Source organism: Amblyraja radiata, chromosome 29 (assembly GCF_010909765.2).
Source record: "Amblyraja radiata isolate CabotCenter1 chromosome 29, sAmbRad1.1.pri, whole genome shotgun sequence".
Taxonomy (NCBI): Eukaryota; Metazoa; Chordata; class Chondrichthyes; order Rajiformes; family Rajidae; genus Amblyraja; species Amblyraja radiata.
In genome coordinates this window covers 12,384,096-12,404,932 of record NC_045984.1, presented here as the reverse complement: position 1 = coordinate 12,404,932, position 20,837 = coordinate 12,384,096, and the positions used below count along the sequence as shown (strand labels likewise).

At 43.7% G+C, this 20,837-nt stretch overlaps 1 protein-coding gene across 2 annotated transcripts in view; it reads left to right on the top strand.

The window, feature by feature from the left end:
• Positions 1–18,921, top strand: part of LOC116989316 (E3 ubiquitin-protein ligase Arkadia-like) — a 44,220-nt gene extending 25,299 nt beyond the window's left edge. The window contains exons 9-15 of one of the 2 annotated variants that reach the window (XM_033046567.1): positions 471–879; positions 1,628–1,748; positions 13,018–13,116; positions 14,435–14,530; positions 14,766–14,863; positions 16,341–16,478; positions 18,515–18,921. In XM_033046567.1, the coding sequence (XP_032902458.1) occupies positions 471–879; positions 1,628–1,748; positions 13,018–13,116; positions 14,435–14,530; positions 14,766–14,863; positions 16,341–16,458 (941 nt within the window). In that variant the 3' untranslated portion in view covers positions 16,459–16,478; positions 18,515–18,921. The remainder of the gene's footprint in view (positions 1–470; positions 880–1,627; positions 1,749–13,017; positions 13,117–14,434; positions 14,531–14,765; positions 14,864–16,340; positions 16,479–18,514) is intronic. The other variant, XM_033046568.1, reaches the window with a different exon arrangement.
• Positions 18,922–20,837: the final 1,916 nt, after the last annotated feature.

Below are 20,837 nucleotides of genomic sequence, written 5' to 3'. Positions count from 1 at the left end.
TGTTGGCTAAAGATGTGTGGGTTATAAATGGAAGCGCAAATTTAATTTCCCAATTACCCTGATTCGGCACTGTAATTCAGTGTAAATCTCTAATATTTTATTCATGCCAATGATCTTGTTTTGAGCAATGTGGCATAAATGTATGGTTATCCCTGATAAAGTTTTGTATGACTTTTGAGTGGGAAAAAATATGGTTGGGTCCTTCTTTGAAGCGTCTGGTGTAGTTGTCTGCTGTGCCTCATTGGGAGTGGTGTAATTGAGGAGAATCAGAATAATTTTGGTCTCAAAGACTGTATTGGACTAGCTGGCAAAACCTCTGGCAGCCAAATCACGTGTCGTTTGAACTTTCTGTAGCTTACGGCTGATAGTGTTGCCAACTAGATTAGGCAGTCTTTCATCCATCATGTAACAACTGAATTGATTCTCCAGGATCACTCGAAACCTGATTTTCATTCTTTGCTTCTTTACAGACTCTGCATTTTCAAGTGCTTTATCTCGTCCCACACCCTCTACTCAGGCAGCAAGCCAGTCCTGCCAGCCTGCCAGATCAACCAGTTACCCCATTGCCCGACCTGTGCCATCGTATCATGGTCGCATGCAACATGGGCTCTTGACCACGTACAGGCCCAATGCTTCCCAACAGCTCCCGACTCTGCCAACTTCTCATCAGCCAGTGCCACCTCTACATTTGGTACCATTTCAACAGCCGCCTTTGTCGGCCACTCCTGTGCTGATGAACACACCATTGGTACCTCCCAGTACCCCACCACAGCAGCAACAACAGTGTGCCGTGTACCAGTACCAGCAGCAACAACAGTGCTCAGTGTACCAGCAAAGAGGTCCTGAGATCCAAAGAAATCATTGGATGGAGACTGTCAGGTAAGATGTTTGGCTCACCTAGTCATCGAGCGATACAGCACAGAAACTGGCCCTTTGGGTTGTTGAGAGAATTCAATATATCCTCCCCTGGGAGAGACAGTGGTGCAGTGGTAGAGTTGCCTGACAGCACCAGGGATCCGGGTTTGATCATGACCACAGGTGTTGTCTGTACGGAGTTTGTACGTTCTCGCTGTGACCACGTGGGTGCTCTGCTTTCGTCCCACTCTCCAAAGACCTACGGGTTTGTAGGTTAATTGGCTTTGGTAAGCAGTAAAATTGTCTCCAGTGCGTGAAGGTTAGTGTACAGGGTGATCGGCGTGGTGGGCCGAAGGGCCAGTTTCGGCACTGTATTTCTAAACTACAGGATAGTCACAAAATGTGTAAAAGTTTCAGTCATTCTCTGCGACAAATTGATCGCTGGTTCCCTCAACCTTGAAGCACATCACAGAACTTTTTTTTTTAAATGTCTTGGGGGAGAAAATCTGCTGGCCTGTGTGTGGCTCCAGCCCACCACCAGAACAACAGTGTAGTGGTCATTGTTGGTCATACCAATCGTTCTTATCGTTAAGTTGTTAATCAAATTTAAATTCCACAAAGGTACGATTTGAAGTCTGATCTCCAGATTGCTAGTCCAGGCTTCTGGCATATTAGTCACAAATTTACTTTTGTGCGATTCCCCAGCAGAATCTGTGTTGAAAGCTGCTTCTGTCGGTAGAGTTGCTGATCTTTTTTGTGTGTGTGTTCATAGGGAAGAAAGGGTGACATCAAATTTCCCACAATACCATTCAGGTCACGTTCACCTGCACCGATACCAGTTGGTACCACCCAGGCTACACCTGCTCTCTATGGCACCACCTTCTGTTCCGATGGTAAGGTATAAAAACCCCGGAGGTGGTATTTATCTTTGTTGTGTGTTTAATTTGAATTATACACATGACAACTTCCTCTAACCTTTAAAAATAGGTTTGTTTTGAAGGCTAATACACATTACCTTCTCTCAATTAAGTGTCTCATGATTTGGCATCTGACTACTTTTTGAAAAAATGGATTGCATTGCTTTTGAAATTTTATGTAACAGTGGAGCATAACTGGAGATGTATGTAATGAGCCTGTTGGATAAGTCGGAAAAACACATTCTTGGATGCCAAAGAGCAGGAGAATTTCATGCATCTTGCAGTTGGTCAAATCCATGTCTTGGAGCAGAGGATCTGATCTGAATTTCTCAGTATCTTACCCAGCAGTAAATCACACAATCTCATACCCCTGGAGTTGGTCTAAATCTAATGATATTATTTGCTAGGAATTGGTCAGAATTGCAGAAATTCTGCACTGGGGAATGTGTGAATTCTTAAAGAGCAGTATCGTGATTATCAATTTGGAATATTGACTGGGGGGGGGGGGGGGGGGGGGGGGGAGGGGGGGAGAATGGAAAGTGGATCTCTTGGTTTGGACCTAATATGTGGGGTGGTGGATTGGGATATTCAAGTCTTATTTCAGAATTTGAGGTTGATGGATTTGGACCTACACTGAGGGATGTGAGGTTGTGTGATCCTAATATTCTACAATGGCTTCATCAATGGAGAATTTTAGTTTTAAGGATATTGAATCAGGTGTGAGCTGTACAACTCGTAGAGCCTCCTCCACATTGAACTAGACCATTGGTTCTTGCTCCTTCGCATAATTTTCTTGCCCTATCTCCATATTCCTTAATTATTGTAATATTCAAACATCTGTTGACTCTGCTTTGAGTGAAGTGAATGCTCAAGCTTCCATTTCGTTAGGAAATTACCAAGATTCATCACCCTCTGAATGTAGAAGTTTCTTCTTTCAAACTATGCCTCGAGTCCTTTACTCTTTAATTATGAGCCATCTCCTTCCTGCAAGCGTCAAGCCTCAAATATTTTGTTTTTTACTGGTTCTTCAATCTTTCTGTGGCAATAGTCCTTTATTTAGAGAAGGAGACCAAAATCTTATCAAGTATTTCTGATATTACCTGAGCCCCACGTATAGAATCACTGAATCATAGAGCACAGAGACAGATTAGGCCTGCATTCCTCTAAATCTTTCCTCTTCATAAACAAGTCTAAACACCTAATTGTATCTGCTCCACCATCTCCTCTGGCAGCTTATTCCAGATAACCACTTTGGATAAGTTTATGAAAAACCTGCTCCTCAGATCTACTTTAAATTTCTCCCTTTTCACTTTAAGCCTGCCTGCTAGTCCCAGACTCTTGTTCTGGGAGGAAAGATTGGGGCCATCTACGCCCCTTTTAATTTTATAAACTTGTAAGGTCACCCTACACCCTCCTATGTTCCAGTGAGAATAAACATTTCCAATCACTCCTTGTAACTACAGCCCCCCCCCCATTCCAGACAACATCTTGGTGAGTCTTTCAGTGACTTGCATTAAAGGACATCCAGCTCCCGTTGAAATCGATATTGTCCAAACTGCCATCATCAAACCTGCAGACGAGGGTGATCTGCGGACCCTACCTCAACCTGACAGCTTTTGGATGCCCCTGAACAGTGATCCCCAACAACGATCACCATCAAAATCTTTCCAAAAAACCCAAATACACCACATTTAATTGTTCCCCATGAGATACATCCTCAGAATTACGCCAGTACATTAGTCAAATGTGATTTCCCTTCCGTAAATTCATGTTGACTATTTTCCAAGTATCTTGATACAATATCCTTTATTATAGGTTCTAGCATTTTCCCATTTGCCGATGTCAGAGCTAACAGGTCAGTAGTTTCCTCTCTTTTCTCTCCCTCCTTTCTTAAAACAGGGTTTTAGAGTAAGAATCCTCCAACAATATTTAACCAGGTTGGAGACAGGCTAACAGCCGTCACCCAATCATTGCTCTTAAACATTGTTATCGGTAGTATCCCCTTTTCATAAAACTTTGTGAACCATACAAAATGGCTCTTCAATCCACTATATCCATTTTGACCAGCAAGTAACTGTTCATACCTTTCCAGCACTTGGTCCCTAGCCTTCAATGTCTTCTTGTTTCAAGTGCTGACCAAAATACTTCAAATGCCGTAGGTTTACCTGCCTCTACCTACCACATGTATTACATTTCACATTTCAACCACCCTCTGGGTCATAGTGTCAAACAGCATGGAAACAGGCCTTTCACCCCACCATGTCTGTGCTGATCAAGATGCCCATGTATTCTAGTTCTATTTGCCTGCATTTCACCAATATCCCTCAGGGTGAATACATTTAATCTGCCATTTGCTCAGCCTGTCTTGCAACCTGATCGACCAAACCAGATTTATTTGGAGAAAACACTTGTTAGCGAGATTGGATTTTCCTCCGATGACAATCCTAAATTAATTCTTGCTTTTTTCCCCAGAGCAGATTAATCTCATGCTCATTTATTTTCCAACTCGCCAGTCAGTAAGTGCTTGGTTTATTCCTGTGTCCATCTTATTAAAGGTCATTCGCTGCCTACCCACCTTCATGTGTACCTCATTTTTAATATGATCTATTCTTAAATTCCACTAAATTTCTCCAGCTCCAAATTCTTCACCATAGCAAACACAAATGAGTAATATTTATTTAATGCCTCATCTATGTCCTCCAGCTGCTATCAGGTACTAGCACAAAGTTTAAGAAACATTTGGACAGGTACATGGATAGGATGGAGGAACATGAGCCAAATGCAGGCAGGTGGGACCAGTGCAGATGGGGCATGTTGGTCGGCGTGGGCAAGTTGGGCAGATGGGCCTGATTCCACACTATGACTATGAACTCCATGTACAGATTGGTCCTTATTCTTTTCCTGGTTACCCTCGTACTTTCAATATATTAATAAACTACTTTGAGATTAAAAATCAATTCCTGTCAGTCATATTCACCCTTCCAGTTATCTTTTTGTACCCCTACACTTCCTATACTACTGCCTCTTCTTTTATCACTTCTCTGCACCTGCTATACTTTTTTCCAACTCTTTTTGCTTGACATCCAGACTCCTACTGTATTATTGACTTTGCCTTTCCCACCTCTGAGCCCTGAATTCTCACTATTTCCCAGTAATATTCTCAGTCTCTTGTTGTCCTTGACCTTCAAGCAGCAGAGTTTTTTGACCAAAAATAAACTTTTAAAGTTAAACTCATGAGGAGCTACAGTTCAAAAAGAAAGTGGGCTCATCTGTCCACAAAGTCCACACTGACCATCAATCATCTGAGAGGGAGCTTTGTCATCTAGAGAGTGGGGTGTATCTGGAATATACTGCTGGAGAAAGTGGTGTAAGCAGAGTCACAGACACCATTTAAGAAGTGCCAAGACAAGCCCTTGAACTGCCGAGTCATAGAAAGCTATGTACCAGGTGTTGGAAGAATGGATTAATATAGATGGGTGCCCACGGGTCAATATGGATGTGATAGCCTAAAAAGGGCGGTTTACCTGCTGCATGACACTTATGAAACCCAGTTACACCAACTCGACATTAGTATCATTTCGGGAAGTCAGGAGAAGAGTGAGCAGCCAGTGGTCATTGTACACATTGGTACCGGTGCCATTGGTATAGAAAGCGATGAATCTCAGAAAAGGCTGATGCACAAGTTTACAGTTATCAAGTCATTTATCTTGGATGGTGATTGTTGACACAGTCCTGGTCAGTGCACTGTAAAAGATGTGATGCCATTTTAGTGCCTGAAAATGAGATTTCTGTAAATATTACCAGGGCTGGAAACAAAAACGTAGAAAAATAGGTGCAGGAGCTGGCCATTCGGCCCATCGAGCCAGCGCCACCATTCAATATGATCATGGCTGATCATCAGTACCCCGTTCCTGTTTTTCCCCCGTATCCCTTGATTGGACTATATTTGTTTATTTATTGAGTATGTGTGCTTGTGTATATACACACACTGAACTTTTTTTCTCCCGTTATGTACTATGTTACATATTCTGTTTTGCTGCAACAAGCAAGAATGTCATTGTCCTATCTGGGACATATGACAATAAAACTCTCTTAACTCTTGATTACTTTAGTCCTAAGAGCTAAATCTAACTGAATCCAACTCGGAATGTAAACTTAAGAGTTCTGGAGAGAAATAGAAACATAGAAACATGGAAAATAGGTGCAGGAGTAGGCCATTCGGCCCTTCGAGCCTGTACCGCCATTCAATATGATCATGGCTGATCATCCAACTCAGTATCCTGTACCTGCCTTCTCTCCATACCCCCTGATCCCTTTAGCCACAAGGGCCACATCTAACTCCCTCTTAAATATAGCCAACGAACTGGCCTCAACTATCTTCTGCGGCAGAGAATTCCAGAGATTCACCACTCTCTGTGTGAAAAATGTTTTCCTCATCTCGGTCCTAAAAGATTTCCCCCTTATCCTTAAACTGTGACCCCTTGTTCTGGACTTCCCCAACATCGGAAACAATCTTCCTGCATCTAGCCTGTCCAACCCCTTAAGAATTTTGTAAGTTTCTATAAGATCCCCCCTCAATCTTCTAAATTCTAGCGAGTACAAACCGAGTCTATCCAGTCTTTCTTCATATGAAAGTCCTGACATCTCAGGAATCAGTCTGGTGAACCTTCTCTGTACTCCCTCTATGGCAAGAATGTCTTTCCTCAGATTAGGAGACCAAAACTGTATGCAATACTCCAGGTGTGGTCTCACCAAGACCCTGTACAGCTGCAGTAGAACCTCCCTGCTCCTATACTCAAATCATTTTGCTATGAATGCTAACATACCATTCGCCTTCTTCACTGCCTGCTGCACCTGCATGCCTACTTTTAATGACTGGTGCACCATGACACCCAGGTCTCGTTGCATCTCCCCCTTTCCTAATCGGCCACCATTCAGATAATAGTCTACTTTCCTGTTTTTGCCACCAAAATGGATAACCTCACATTTATCCACATTATACTGCATCTGCCATGCATTTGCCCACTCACCCAGCCTATCCAAGTCACCTTGCAGCCTCCTAGCATGCTCCTCACAGCTAACTCTGCCCCCCAGCTTCGTGTCATCCGCAAACTTGGAGATGTTGCATTCAATTCCCTCGTCCAAATCATTAATATATATCGTAAATAGCGGGGTCCCAGCACTGAGCCTTGCGGTACCCCACTAGTCACTGCCTGCCATTGTGAAAAGGACCCGTTTACTCCTACTCTTTGCTTCCTGCCTGCCAACCAGTTCTCTATCCACATCAATACTGAACCCCCAATACTGTGTGCTTTAAGTTTGTATACTAATCTCTTATGTGGGACCTTGTCGAAAGCCTTCTGAAAGTCCAGATATAACACATCCACTGGTTCTCCCTTATCCATTCTACTAGTTACATCCTCGAAAAATTCTATAAGATTAGTCAGACATGATTTACCTTTCATAAATCCATGCTGACTTTGTCCAATGATTTCACCACTTTCCAAATTTGCTGCGATCCCATCTTTAATAACTGATTCTAGCAGTTTCCCCACTACCGACGTTAGACTAACTGGTCTGTAATTCCTCGTTTTCTCTCTCCCTCCCTTTTTAAAAAGTGGGGTTACATTAGCTACCCTTCAATCCTCAGGAACTACTCCAGAATCTAAAGAGTTTTGAAAAATTATCACTAATGCATCCACTATTTCTGGGGCTACTTCCTTAAGTACTCTGGGATGCAGCCTATCTGGCCCTGGGGATTTATCGGCCTTTAATCCATTCAATTTACATAACACCACTTCCCGGCTAACCTGGATTTCACTCAGTTCCTCCATCTCATTTGACCCCTGGTCCCCTGCTATTTCCGGCAGATTATTTATGTCTTCCTTAGTGAAGACAGAAGCAAAGTAGTTATTCAATTGGTCTACCATGTCCTTGTTCCCCATGATCAATTCACCTGTTTCTGACTGCAAGGGACCTACATTTGTTTTAACTAATCTTTTTCTCTTCACATATCTATAAAAGCTTTTGCAGTCAGTTTTTATGTTCCCTGCCAGTTTTCTTTCATAATCTATTTTCCCTTTCCTAATGAAGCCCTTTGTCCCCCTTTCGCTGGTCTCTGAATTTCTCCCACTCCTCTGGTAGGCTGCTTTTTCTGGCTAATTTGTACGCTTCATCTTTTGTTTTGATACTATCCCTGATTTCCCTTGTTATCCACGGATGCACTACCTTCCCTGATTTATTTTTTTGCCAAACTGGGATGAACAATTGTTGTAGTTCATCCATGCAGTCTTTAAATGCCTTCCATTGCATATCCACCGTCAACCCATTAAGAATCAATTGCCAGTCTATCTTGGCCAATTCACGTCTCATACCCTCAAAGTTACCTTCCTTTAAGTTCAGGACCCTTGTTTCTGAATTAACAATGTCACTCTCCATCCTAATGAAGAACTCAACCATATTATGGTCACTCTTGCCCAAGGGGCCACGCACAACAAGACTGCTAACTAACCCTTCCTCATTACTCAATACCCAATTTAGAATAGCCTGCTCTCTCGTTGGTTCCTCTACATGTTGGTTTAGAAAACTATCCCGCATACATTACAAGAAATCCTCTTCTTCAGCACCCTTGCCAATTTGATTCACCCAATCTATATGTAGATTGAAGTCACCCATTATAACTGTTTTACCTTTGTTGCACGCATTTCTAATTTCCTGTTTGATGCCACCCCAACCACTACTACTGTTAGGTGGCCTGTACGAAACTCCCACTAGAGTATTCTGCCCCTTAGTGTTTCGCAGCTCTACCCATATCGATTCCACATCCTCCTAATGTCCTTCCTTTCTATTGCTTTAATCTGCTCTCTAACCAGCAACGCTACCCCACCTCCTTTCCCTTTCTGTCTATCCCTCCTGAATATTGAATATCCCTGGATGTTCAGCTCCCAGCCTTGGTCACCCTGGAACCATGTCTCTGTGATCCCAACTATATCATAGTAATTAATAGCTATCTGCACATTCAACTCATCCACCTTATTATGAATGCTCCTTGAGCATTGAGACACAAAGCCTTCAGGCTTGTTTTTACAACACTCTTACCCCTTATACTATTATGTTGAAAAGTGGCCCTTTTTGATTTTTGCCCTGGATTTGGCTGCCTGCCACATTTCACCTTGCTACCTATTGCTTCTACCCTCATTTTACACCCCTCTGTCTCTTCGCTTTAAGAAACCCTTTCCCTTTAACTCCATCCTCAACTATCCCATTCGACACCCCACCCCCCTTATTCAGTTTAAAACCACCCGTGTAGCAGTGGCAAACCTGCCTGCCAGAATGCTGGTCCCCCACCTGTTAAGATGCAATCCGTCCCTTTTGTACAGTTCCCCCTTACCCCAAAACAGATCCCAGTGATCTAAGGATCTAAATCCCTGCCCCGTGCACCAGTTCCTCAGCCACACGTTCAGGTCCCGTATCTCCCTGTTCCTGCTCTCGCCAGCACGAGGAACTGGAAGCAAACCGGAGATAACAACCCTGGAGGTCCTGCTTTTCAGCATTTTTCCGAGCTCTCTAAAGTCACGCTGCAGAATATTCATCCCTTTCTTTCCGACATCGTTTGTGCCGACATGCACTACCACTTCCGGCTGTTCACCTTCGCCCTTGAGGATTTTCTGCACTCTGTCCGTGACATCCTGGATCCTGGCACCAGGAAGGCAACACACCTTCCTCGAATCCCGTCTGTTGCCGCAGAAACCCCTGTCCGTACCTCTCACAATGTCGTTGCCTGACTTAGGCCTTTTTGGTTTTGGCTCAACAGCCCTATTCGCATCACAAGCCAGTCCGCCGCCCAGTGTAAACACGTCTTCTGTCCCGACAGCTTCTAAGTGGGTGAACCTGTTCACAAGAGGTACAACACCCGGGGACGTTGGCATTCCATGCTTCCCTCCCTTTCTCACTGTCTCCCACCTTCTCTCTTCCAGTACCTTAGGTGTAACAATCTTACTGTAGGACTTGTCGAGGAACGACTCCGTTTCTCGGACGAACCTGAGGTCATCCACTTGTTTCTCCAGTTCCCCAACACGGTCCTTCAGGAGCTCTACCTGGATGCACTTCTCGCATTTGTAGCAGCCAGAGGCACCAGCGGTGTCCTTGACCTCCCACATACTGCAAGCATCGCACTGAATCAGCTTGCCTGACATCTCCTTCTTTTGTCTCTCCCTCTCAAGCGTAATGCGTAGTCTCCTCCCCTCAGTTTCCTCGCTGAAGACTCTCGAGCCAATGACTCGACTGGGGGAATTTTCTTCAGTATAAAGAATCTGATGGGAGATTTTTTATTGATTGGAAAATGATGAGAGTATTAGCTGGGGAAACAAGAGGAACCTGTTTCCCTCTGTCAGAAACCAACTTGGCTCGTTTGTTGAAGGATTAGAGGGGAATTGGTGAATATAATCTTCTTGCCCAAAGAACAGTCGGGAGTCTGGATCGTTCTGCTTGAAAGAGTGGTGGTGATCAAAATCCTTCCTGCCTTTAAGATGCACCTCAGCCATAAACTAAAGAAGAGCGACAGCTGTAAGCAACTGAAGTCCCTGTTTTTGGTCAGTGACTGATGGAGGGAGCAGCCTGGTCTCCTCATTCATAAACTTCCTGCATCATACGAAATACACAACAGATCTTGTATACCTACGTATGTTCACCAGAGTTATTTAATTTGTTCAGGTGGTTCGCAAAAAGTAGAATTAAAATCATTCCATGCTTCTCTTTGGATTTTACACTCAAACGGCTAAAACTGATTTGATCTGGGAATGGAAAGCAAGTCTGCAGTCCCTTTCATTGATGCACAGTCTCGCAAGTACGGAGTTCCCAGGAAGAGCTTTGTTGGAGATTTTCTTCACAGTGCAGATACAGGCACTTCAGGCTTTGTTGTCTACACCTGAAGTGCCTGAAGAAATTATCAGTTACCCATCTACACTAATTCCAATTACCAGCACTTGAGGCCAAAGCCTGGTATACCTTGTTGGTTCAAATGCTTCTCCAGGCGGCACTTGTGAGATTAACTCTTCCACCACCCTCTTCGGCACGATTTATGATTCCAACCATCCTCTTGTGGTGATAAACGTCTTCCTGGAAACGCTCTGAACTAAGTCGCCCTTACCATGAACCTACGTTCTCTAGGTTTAAACATTTCTATAGTAAGAAGAGCTTCCTACTATCTCCCTTAGTTATGCTTCTATGTTTTATGTGTACCTCATCAGGTGTCTCCATAGCATGGGATAGAAACAAGCAACTGCAGCTGCTAGTCTGGAGTAACTCAGCGGGTCAAGGGGCCTGTCCCACGGGCGTTATTTACGAGTCATTTATGCAACATTTACGCGTAACGCGCACAAGGTGTGCATTACGCGCGCACGGCGCGTGGTGAGACGTGGTGGCGTAGGCAGTGACGCACGGTAGTGTGCGGCGCCCCAGGATTTTGGATTCTCAAATCCCCCCGTGTGACGCGCAAATGACGCCCAAGTGGCATCTCTGGAGAACATGGAGACATTTCAGGTTGGTTCAGGATGTTTTCAGATCTGAAGAGGGGTCCCCATCCGTGTCCTCCAGAGATGCTGCCTGGCCTGTTGAATTACGCCATCAATTTGTGACTTGTTTTCTATCCATTGCCTTGTCTACTTCAAGGAAAACAAACCAATTCTATCATTGTCTCCTGATAGTGAAGCACTCCATCCTACACAATATCCTGGTGAATCTTCTTCCCACCCTTTCCAGTGCAATCCAATCCTTCCTCTAGTGTGGTGACCATAACTGTACGCAGCACTCCACCCATGTCCCAACAAATGTTTTATAAAGCTGTATTTATCCTGTATGCCTACACTACCCTATCTACATGTGCTGCCACCTTCAGGGTTCCTCAGAAGGAAAGCACTCTTCCTCTGTTTCTCGCTATGTCGAACCATTCATGATATTGTCCCACATGTATTGTTCCCACATTGCATCACCTTGCATTTCATTCATCTGCCCTTGTTCAGCACATTGATCAATATCCCTTGATTAATATTCTCCTGTAATCTAAGACTATCCTCACTAACAATAGTGCGACTTCAAACTTATTAATCATATCTTCTGCATTCATATTCAAATCTTTAACATATAACAAACAGTAAGGTTCCTAGCTCTGATCAAGCTTCCAATCACAAAAACAATCTTCCACCTTTCCTCCTCATAACACCAACCAATTTTTGATCCAGTTTACCCACTTGTCTTGGTTTCCATGACTAACCATTTGGACCTGTCTTTCTCGAGGGACCTTGTCAAAGGACTTACTGAATTCCATTGAACCTCATGAACCTGACTGTCCTGGTTCACATATTGTGGTAGCATTTCGGAATATTTAATCAAATTGCACGGATAGGGTCTCTCTCCCCCAATAAAGTTATGATGATTCACTTTGATTAATCCGTGCTATGTGCTTTTTCCAATAACGTTCTTATTATTTATGTTACCAAACGTATTCTTGCTGCTCTATCTGAATAAAGGTACCATATTTGCATCTGGCACCTCCCCCATAGCCAACAAAGATTTAAAACTCAATCGGCCCTATCAGTCTCTTTCCTTGCCTCCCTTAACCTGAGATAGATCTCAGCAAACCCTAGAGATTTATGCATCTTTAAACCCATTTAGACTTATAGTTCTTTAATCAGCAGATTCTATTTTTCGTTGTTCCCCTCCTTGAATTCTGCAAGCACAAGCACAATGTCCTTCTCAATGAATATAGATAGGAAGCCTTTGTCCGCTGGCTCAATTCAATTTGCCGCCTCGATCCATAATAGCCCTACTGTTAATGTTATTAGTTAGTCTCAATTGACAGCCTATGCCTATAGCTGCCTGGTCACCCATCACAGTCAATAATCTTGGGGTGACCAGCTCACAAATCATGCTAACCACAATTCCTTAGCATAGTGATCTCTCCATAAGGAGTCCATCCGCAGCTCCAGGTGCACGATGAAGTGGGTTAGAAGCAACATCTAGATACACTTCCTGCACAGTTGATTTAATTTAAGAAAGGTGTATTTTCTCACAGCTGGTTGCATCTTAATGAATTGTCTCCATTTTTATCCAAAGGCTGGTGATGAAAACTGCACGCTGTACCATCTGAGGTCTTTTTAAAGTTGTGGATAAATGTTTAATGTGTTTGGATATAATACTGTGAAATCATAGAGAACCGTGCAATGACTCTTTGCTTCTGCCACACCAGGTAATACCGGACATTTTCATTCACCCTCACCTGCAAGTCTTTCCCCAGCATGGACTGCGAGGGATGCAAAGTCACGTCATGGTGCACAGGGGATATCAGGTAAAGACATCTACACAACGTGCAGATCATATCGTCAAGCTCTTGGCTTAGAGGTTTAACTCCCCACCGGAGCTGATTATCTGCCCGCTCTAACCCCTAGGCCTTTGGACCATTTCCAACAACTCTCCTCTTTTCCGATCATTATCTCCATCTCAGGGGATTAACAATCCACTGATATCTCCTACAAGCGCACTGACGTGCAGCAACGTACATCCTCCCGCCCTTTCTCTCTCTCAATTACCCAGTCTCTGCTGCATCTGTTTCTCGAGATGAGACTTTCTACTCCTGGACATCTGAAATTTAATTTTTCAGGAAACGTAGCTTTCCTTCTGAATCTCCTGATTGCCAGCCATTTTAATTTCCCTTCCCATTCTCCCGCATCTGTCCAACTCCACTACCGTGATGCTAAGCACAACCCAGATGAGCCACATCTTGTATTCCACCAGTCTACTGTATGAACATTGAATTCTCCAATTTCAGGCAAACCATACCTTTGTCCTTTTCGTTCTCCACCTAGTTGTCTTTCAATCTTCTTGGAAAGAGAAAAAAAAGAGGAGAAGAAGAAGAAGGGGAGGAGAGGGAAAACGACGAGGAGAATAGTAGAGAGAGTATAGAGAGGATGAAGAGAAGAGAGAGAGAGAAAGAGAGAGAGATAGATATAGCTCTAGCTCTCTCTATCTCTCTCTCTCATCTATCTCTATCTCTCTCTCTCTCTCTCTCTCTCGCTCTCTCTCTCTCTCTCTCTATCTCTCTCTCTCTCTCTCTCTCTCTCCTCTCTCTCTCTCTCTCTCTCTCTCTCATACACTCCCTTGTACTGGATTCCCTCTCCCCCCCCCCCTTCCTCATGTGTTCCCATCTGACACCATCTCTCATTCAATTCCATTCTCCACCTTTCGCTCAGGTTCCACAACCAGTAACCTTTTATTCTCCATTTACCACCTCCCAGCCTCTGTTGCCAACTCCATCCCCACCCAACTGTTACCTGCTAATAAATACCCCCCCTCATGTGTATCCACCTATCACTTGTTAACTCCTCCCCATTATACTGGCCACTTCCTCTGCACTCTTTCAGTCCAAATGAAGGGACTCGGCCCTAAACGCCGACAGTTCTTTTCCTTCCACTGATGCTGCCTGACCTGGGTTCCTCCAGCTGCTCTCCCTCTTTCTTTGCCGCAGATTCCTGCATCTGCAGTCTCGTGTGCATCTTTTTCACCAGCACTGTTTTATTGTTGTCTTAACGCGCCAGGTTTGATGAATGCATGATGTGTTGATTGCGCAAAGACTGCAGCTCATGGTTACTTTTTGTTTCAATCTTCAGGACCTACTGCACTTGGAAGATCAATTTAGTGATTTAAACCATGGAGCGACGCAAAACACAATTGAGAGGTACACTTTCCTGCACAAGTATGAAAAGGTGAGTTTTTCTGTCACTACAGTCTCCGTGTTACCACTATAAGAGATTCACTGCTGCCGGTTGAATGGTTGTTTATATTACTGAATTGGGAAATGTAGTGAGCAGAGTAACTATTTGGTCTCTGGCCTGATCACCTGCCCTAAGCAGAGTCTCAAAACACTTATGTGGGAGGCATGGAAAGGGATACATCCAGGTTTGTCTATATTTCTCGTAACTCATTTCGATTGCATTTCAGAGGACACTGGAGACAAATGAAGATGGGAAAGAAGCACTGGAGGTTGAGGAAAAATGTACAATCTGTCTGTCACCATTGGAGGAAGGAGAAGATGTTCGGTGAGGAAGCACAGAAGAATTGTAGTTTGTTTAGATTGGCAATACATATGTTGTTCGAATTGATATCGAATATACCAGGATTGTGGTAGATGTGCAAAATCTCACGGTTTTATGCAGCTGCAACATGACTTGACCATTTCTATACTCTACACCTCGATCGATGAAGTATACTTTCTTTACCAGTACTTGTGTTGCAATTTTGAGGGAGCTCCAAACTTAAATCCTCAAATCTTTTATCTTCTGGCTGATCTACCATGAGAGGGCCATGGCATCTTTCCTATAGTAGAGTGACAAAAACTGAACATAATACTCCCAAGTGTTGCCCCACGTCTTGTAAACTGTAACATACTGTCCCAACATCTATATTCAGTTTCCTGACTGATGACAGCCAGCATGGCCAAAAGCCACCCTATCTACTTGCGATGCCACTTTCAAGGTACTATGTATTTGTACTCCTACTCCCCTCCCCCCCCTTCCCCCCCCCCCCCCGCTCTCCAACACTCCCCAAGGCCCTACGATTAACTGCGGATTGTGAATTGCAACAAGATTTGAGTTCAAGAGTAATAACATCCTGCTGCAGTTATATATGATCCTGGTGAGACCGCACCTGTGATATTGTGCACGGGTCTGGTTTCATAATCTAAAGGAGGATGTACCTGCGGTAGGAGTGCTGTTCAGTTCACCAATTGATGCTGGGGTGGCAGTGTTTGTTGAGCAAGGGGAGTACGTGCAAAACGAAAGCAACATCCATTTTTTGTTCTAGATTCCAGCATCTGAAATCTTGTTTTGGGGAGAAATGCTCACATTTGGATGAAGGAAAGGTGATCTCATTAAAACATTTTTTAGGCATAAGTGCAGGAATGATACTTCACTGGCTGGGAATAAAAAAGAAAAAAAAACCTGTTGATGCTGGTAATCTAAAATAAGAACACAAATGTGTTGGGAACAGCAGGTTGGGAAGACAATCGGAGCTGGTCAAAGAAATGTATGTGTATAAAGGAACTGGTTCACACTGAAGATAGACACAAAGTGCTGGAGCAACTCAGCAGGTCAGGCAACATCTCTAGAGAAAAAAGATGGTAATGTTTCAGGTCGGGACCTTTCTTCAGACAGGAATGTGTCCTCTGGCTGGGTGTTTAAAACCAGGAATTGAGTTTCCATATGAAGGATGTGTCATTCTGGACAACCAGGAGAGCAGAGGCTGAGTCGTTGGATTTTGGGGGTATTAGTTGCAGGAAGGTATTGTGCAGTGTGGAGTAGGTGCTAGGATCACACTATTACTTGTGCTACCATGTCTTATCACAGCACAATGTGATGCATTATCATATACAAATTTCCTTGTAAGATAAATCACCTCCACCTGTGATTGAAAGTCTGATGACCTATCTTTGCTAAAGTTTAACTATTAAGATGACACAAATAGCAATGGATATTGAAGTACCTGGCCAATCAAGACACTATTTATTGTTTATTCCAGGCGTCTCCCTTGTATGCATCTCTTCCACCAGATTTGTGTGGATCAGTGGTTAGCCACCAGTAAGAAGTGTCCAATTTGTCGAGTCGACATTGAAGCACAGCTGCCGGTTGAAACCTAACTAATCATTAGGAAAAAGAGGTAAAGTAATGTTACATTTCATATGAAATTTCCACCTGACAACCACAATAACAAGAAGATGTGTAATGGGACCTTTCTGATTTTGCTATTGGTTAAATAAGGGATTGAACAATGCGTATCGGCATATTTAGATGAAATAGTGGATTATATACCTTGTATACCTGCATCTTATACGTTTTTTAATGTTGTCTTGTGTGCGCTATTGTTAATAGTCATATGTGAGCAATTCACTGTATTATTACTTTGCAACTGATAATTACCCGTGTTATACAAATTCTCTCTGCATGCTTCTCTTCTCTTCTCTCCTGGTTTATTTAAGGATCATGCAAACTCTTACTGTCGTTGCCGTGTTATTTTTGTACTTTTCAGACTCGGGTCTACATACTTCCCCTGACTGCTTGTGTTTGTAGAAGTTTATACTTACAAATTCACTTATTTAGATGTGGACTCGTACATCGACGAGACCAAACGCAGACTGAGCGATCGTTTCACGGAACACTTTCGCTCAGTCCGCGTGAACCAGCCCGATCTCCTGTTTGCTGGACACTTTAATTCTCCTTCCCATTCCTACACAGACCTTTCTGTTCTCTGTCCCTTCCATTGTCAGAGTGAGGTTAAATGCAAATTGGAGGGACAGCATCTCATATTTTGCTTGGGCAGCTTGCAGCCCAGTAGTATCAATATTAATTTCTCTCCTTGCAAAGATTTTGGTCCAACTTCTCGAGAAAATAATCTTTTTTTAAATCATTAATTTTAAATAGCCGTTTCAATTGCAATGTGATAGAATGTTGTGGACATTTCCACAGACAATTCTTAGTTAGAATCTGCAACTTCAGTAAAACTTATGGAGCAATGAGGCTGGCTTCAGATGTTAGGTTGTGAGTAAAACAGAAAATGGTGGAAACGCACAGCAGGTCAGGCAGCAAGTGTGGAGAGAGAAACAGTCAGTGTTTCAGATGATCATAAAGTTCATCTGCCTGAAACATTAACTTTGTTTTTCTCTCCCAGATGCTGAGGATTTCAGTGTTCTGATTTAATTTCAGATTTTCAGCGCCTGCGCTTTCAGCGGTAGATTGGGAAATCAGAATAAAAGTTTTGCAGAGTTTTTATGACTCTGCCCTAACCTTAATGGAAGGCATGTACAGAAATATTTCAGAATCAGAATTCTCAATGAGTGTGCATTTCATCAAGAAATAAAAGTAGAGCAGAATTCGCTCTCCCTTCAACCTAATGCTCTCTCAGCCCAGTTAACCTAGAAATTAATGAGGCATGAAAATTTGACTTTGTATCCATCTTCAAACATTTGATAAAATTAGTAGGAAGCGAATGAAGTGCTGAATTACAGCAAGAAACTTGACCATTGTTGAAGAAATTATGGAGAAACACAACCAGATAAACACAACCAGATAAATCATACTGGACTTGAGAGCTTGCATCTTACGGTTCCAATAGAGGTGACAGCAGAGATGGTGGTTGCACTAGTGATGGGGCCCTAAAATTCCCCCTCGTGCTGTAACAGTTCCAGCAAGATTATATGGTGGCAAATGCAAAGTTGCTTTAAGTGATAAATCGCTGAGGTGAAGGAGGTAAGCAGAGATGAGGAAAACTTGGCTGATATTCTCTGACGTTCAAAGCTCGACTGGTGATGAACAAGAGATGGGCGAAGGATGAACCAGAGATGGTATCTCCACAGAGCAGAGCCTCGGAGTAATGCCTTTGTAATCTGCCTTCAGACTTACAGTACCATTAACAAATCTCAGGATTCACAAAATTCCTTGGTGTGAATCACTTACAATTCACTGATTCCTCTTCCATCAATCCCTGTGATTTCTGGCAAGAAGAGGAAGCAAGTAGACCATGAAGATCACAATTGACCCGAGTTATGAGGCAGATCATTGTGCATCTAAACCATCCTTGAGTTGGGCCAAACTGGCTGTTTCTTTCTGTCATTTTTTTTCATGTGAAAGACTTGTCAAAAGGAGAAAGTGAGATGTGCGTATCATGAACCTGTTTTAACCGAAAATTCTTTTTTGTAGGTGATGGTATTGAGTTCTTTGACCACTCTGGGCTTGCATCTGGAATCTGCAAGAGTTTGCAGCTGGCTTTGACTGACATGCAAGAGATTGTCTAACGCCTGGGCCCCGTGTACATAGCGTATTGCACAGAAGCCAGCCCCTCTGCCACCGCAAGAGGAACCATTGAATCACAACAGACTAAAGCTGGCTGCAACCACTAGACATCGTTCCCAGATCAGCCTTATGAACTGTGGAAATGCCAAAGGATCCAATGTACTTCCTGTTTCAACTTCCTCCTCATTTCCTTTTTTGGTTCACTAGGACTTGCCTGACAGTGTTACTGTACACTAACTGGAGGTTCAAATGTCTCCTTAGACATAATATTCTAGCTGTTTGCAAATAATTAAATTACCCTCTGATACTCATGATTTTGACTGTACTCTGGCATATCTGGTGGAGCAAGCACGCACTAGTTTACTTTAGAGATACAGCGTGGAAACTGGCTTTTTGGCCCACTGAGTCCATGCCAACCAGTGATTTTTTAAAAACTTTTTTTTTTTTCCTCTCCCCCCTCTACACTAACACTAGTCCTACACACTAGGAACAATTTACCGACTTTATCTAAGCCTGCAAACATGTACGTCTTTGGAGTGCGGGTGGAAACCGGAGCACCCAGGGGGAAAACCCAGGTGGTCACAGGGAGAATATGCAAACTCCGTACAGACTGCACCCCTAGTCAGGATCGAACCTGGGTCTCTGGCGCTGTAAGGCAGCAACTCTACCACTGTGCCACTGTCCCTATTCCTAGCTCTGCACAGGAGTCGTGTCTGAAGTCCACAGTAAATTTACAGACTGAGAAGGAAGATAGTGGTGGGGACTGCAGGCACCCTTGTGCTTGTGTTATTTGATGTGGCTGCAACTCCTGACATTGAAGGTTCACTGGATTCCTGAATGTTAGCCCTAGGAGTCCTTGGATTAACTGACACTGACCACTAGTTCTCTCCCTAATTCAGTGATCACCCTAACATCGATCCCAGTGTTACTGATTTGCCTGTGATTGGCCACTGTCTACTCGTCTCCTACATGAATGTCCTGGGACTCTCATTTCATTGATGGTAATCTTGGAGTTGAGTTTCTCTGCTTTTGCTCACGCTCTCCCTGGCACTGGAGGATGTTTGATTTCCCGTAGATCACCTAATTGCAAGATATTAACCACCCCCTCCACCCCGTTATTAATAACCTTGATATTGAGCCAAGGTCCAATGTCATTGAATCTGTGAAGGCTGAGGGGCACTAGTTTAGTTTAGGGATACAGTGCGAAACAGGCCCTTCAGCCCACCGAGTCCGTGCCGACCAGCGATCCCCGCACATTATCACCATCCTACACACACTAGAGACAATTTTCAGCTTTACCGAAGCCAATTAACCTATAAACCTGTACGCCTTGGGAGTGTGGGAGGAAACTGGAGCACCAGGGAAAAACCCATGCGGTCACGGGGAGAATGTACAAACTCCATAAAGACAACGCCCGTAGTCAGGATCGAACCAGGGTCTCTGGCACTGTAAGGCAGCAACTCAACTGTGACGCCCAGGGTTTATTTAATTTGTCCTTGCCCATTCAGATACAACCTGTCCTGCTTGTACAGATCCCACCTTTCCCGGAGGCAGTCCCAGTGATCCAAATCTGTAAAGCCCTCCTCCTGCACTTATCCCTGTAGCTTTGTATTCATTTGACGTATCCTATTTTTATATTCACTAGCACATGGCCCAGGTGGCATTCCAGGGATTACAACCTTGGAGGTCCTATTAGGTAGAAGATTGAAGAATTTCTGAAATACACTTTGTAGGACCTTCCTCCTCCTCCCTGTTTTGTTAGTTGCAACGTGTTCCACCATCCCCTTTCGGAATGCCCTGCAGCTGTTCTGAGACATCTCTGACCTTGGCACTGTGGAGGCAACAAATCTTGTTAGCCACAGAAACGTCTGTCTGCTCCCTTGCATTATAGTCCCCTATCACTAGCTCGGCTGGTCGGCTTGTGGAAAGTTGACAGCTATGGGCTGCAGCCAGGATAATTGGCAGATACTTGACTGATAGGAATCATGAGTTGCTGACAGCTGACCTGGAGATGGCTGTGGCTGCAGCCAATTCTTAGCAATTGTTTAGCCATTTAGATGTTGGGTTGACAGCTGATTTGGTGAAGGGTGGGGAAGCTATTATCTAGATAGTCTGAGTAATACAGCGCAGATACAGGCCCTTCAATGCAACTTGTCTGCTCCCCTCAGTTAGTCCCATTTGTCTGCATCTGGTCTATCTGTCTAAACCTTTCCTATCCATGTAACTGTTG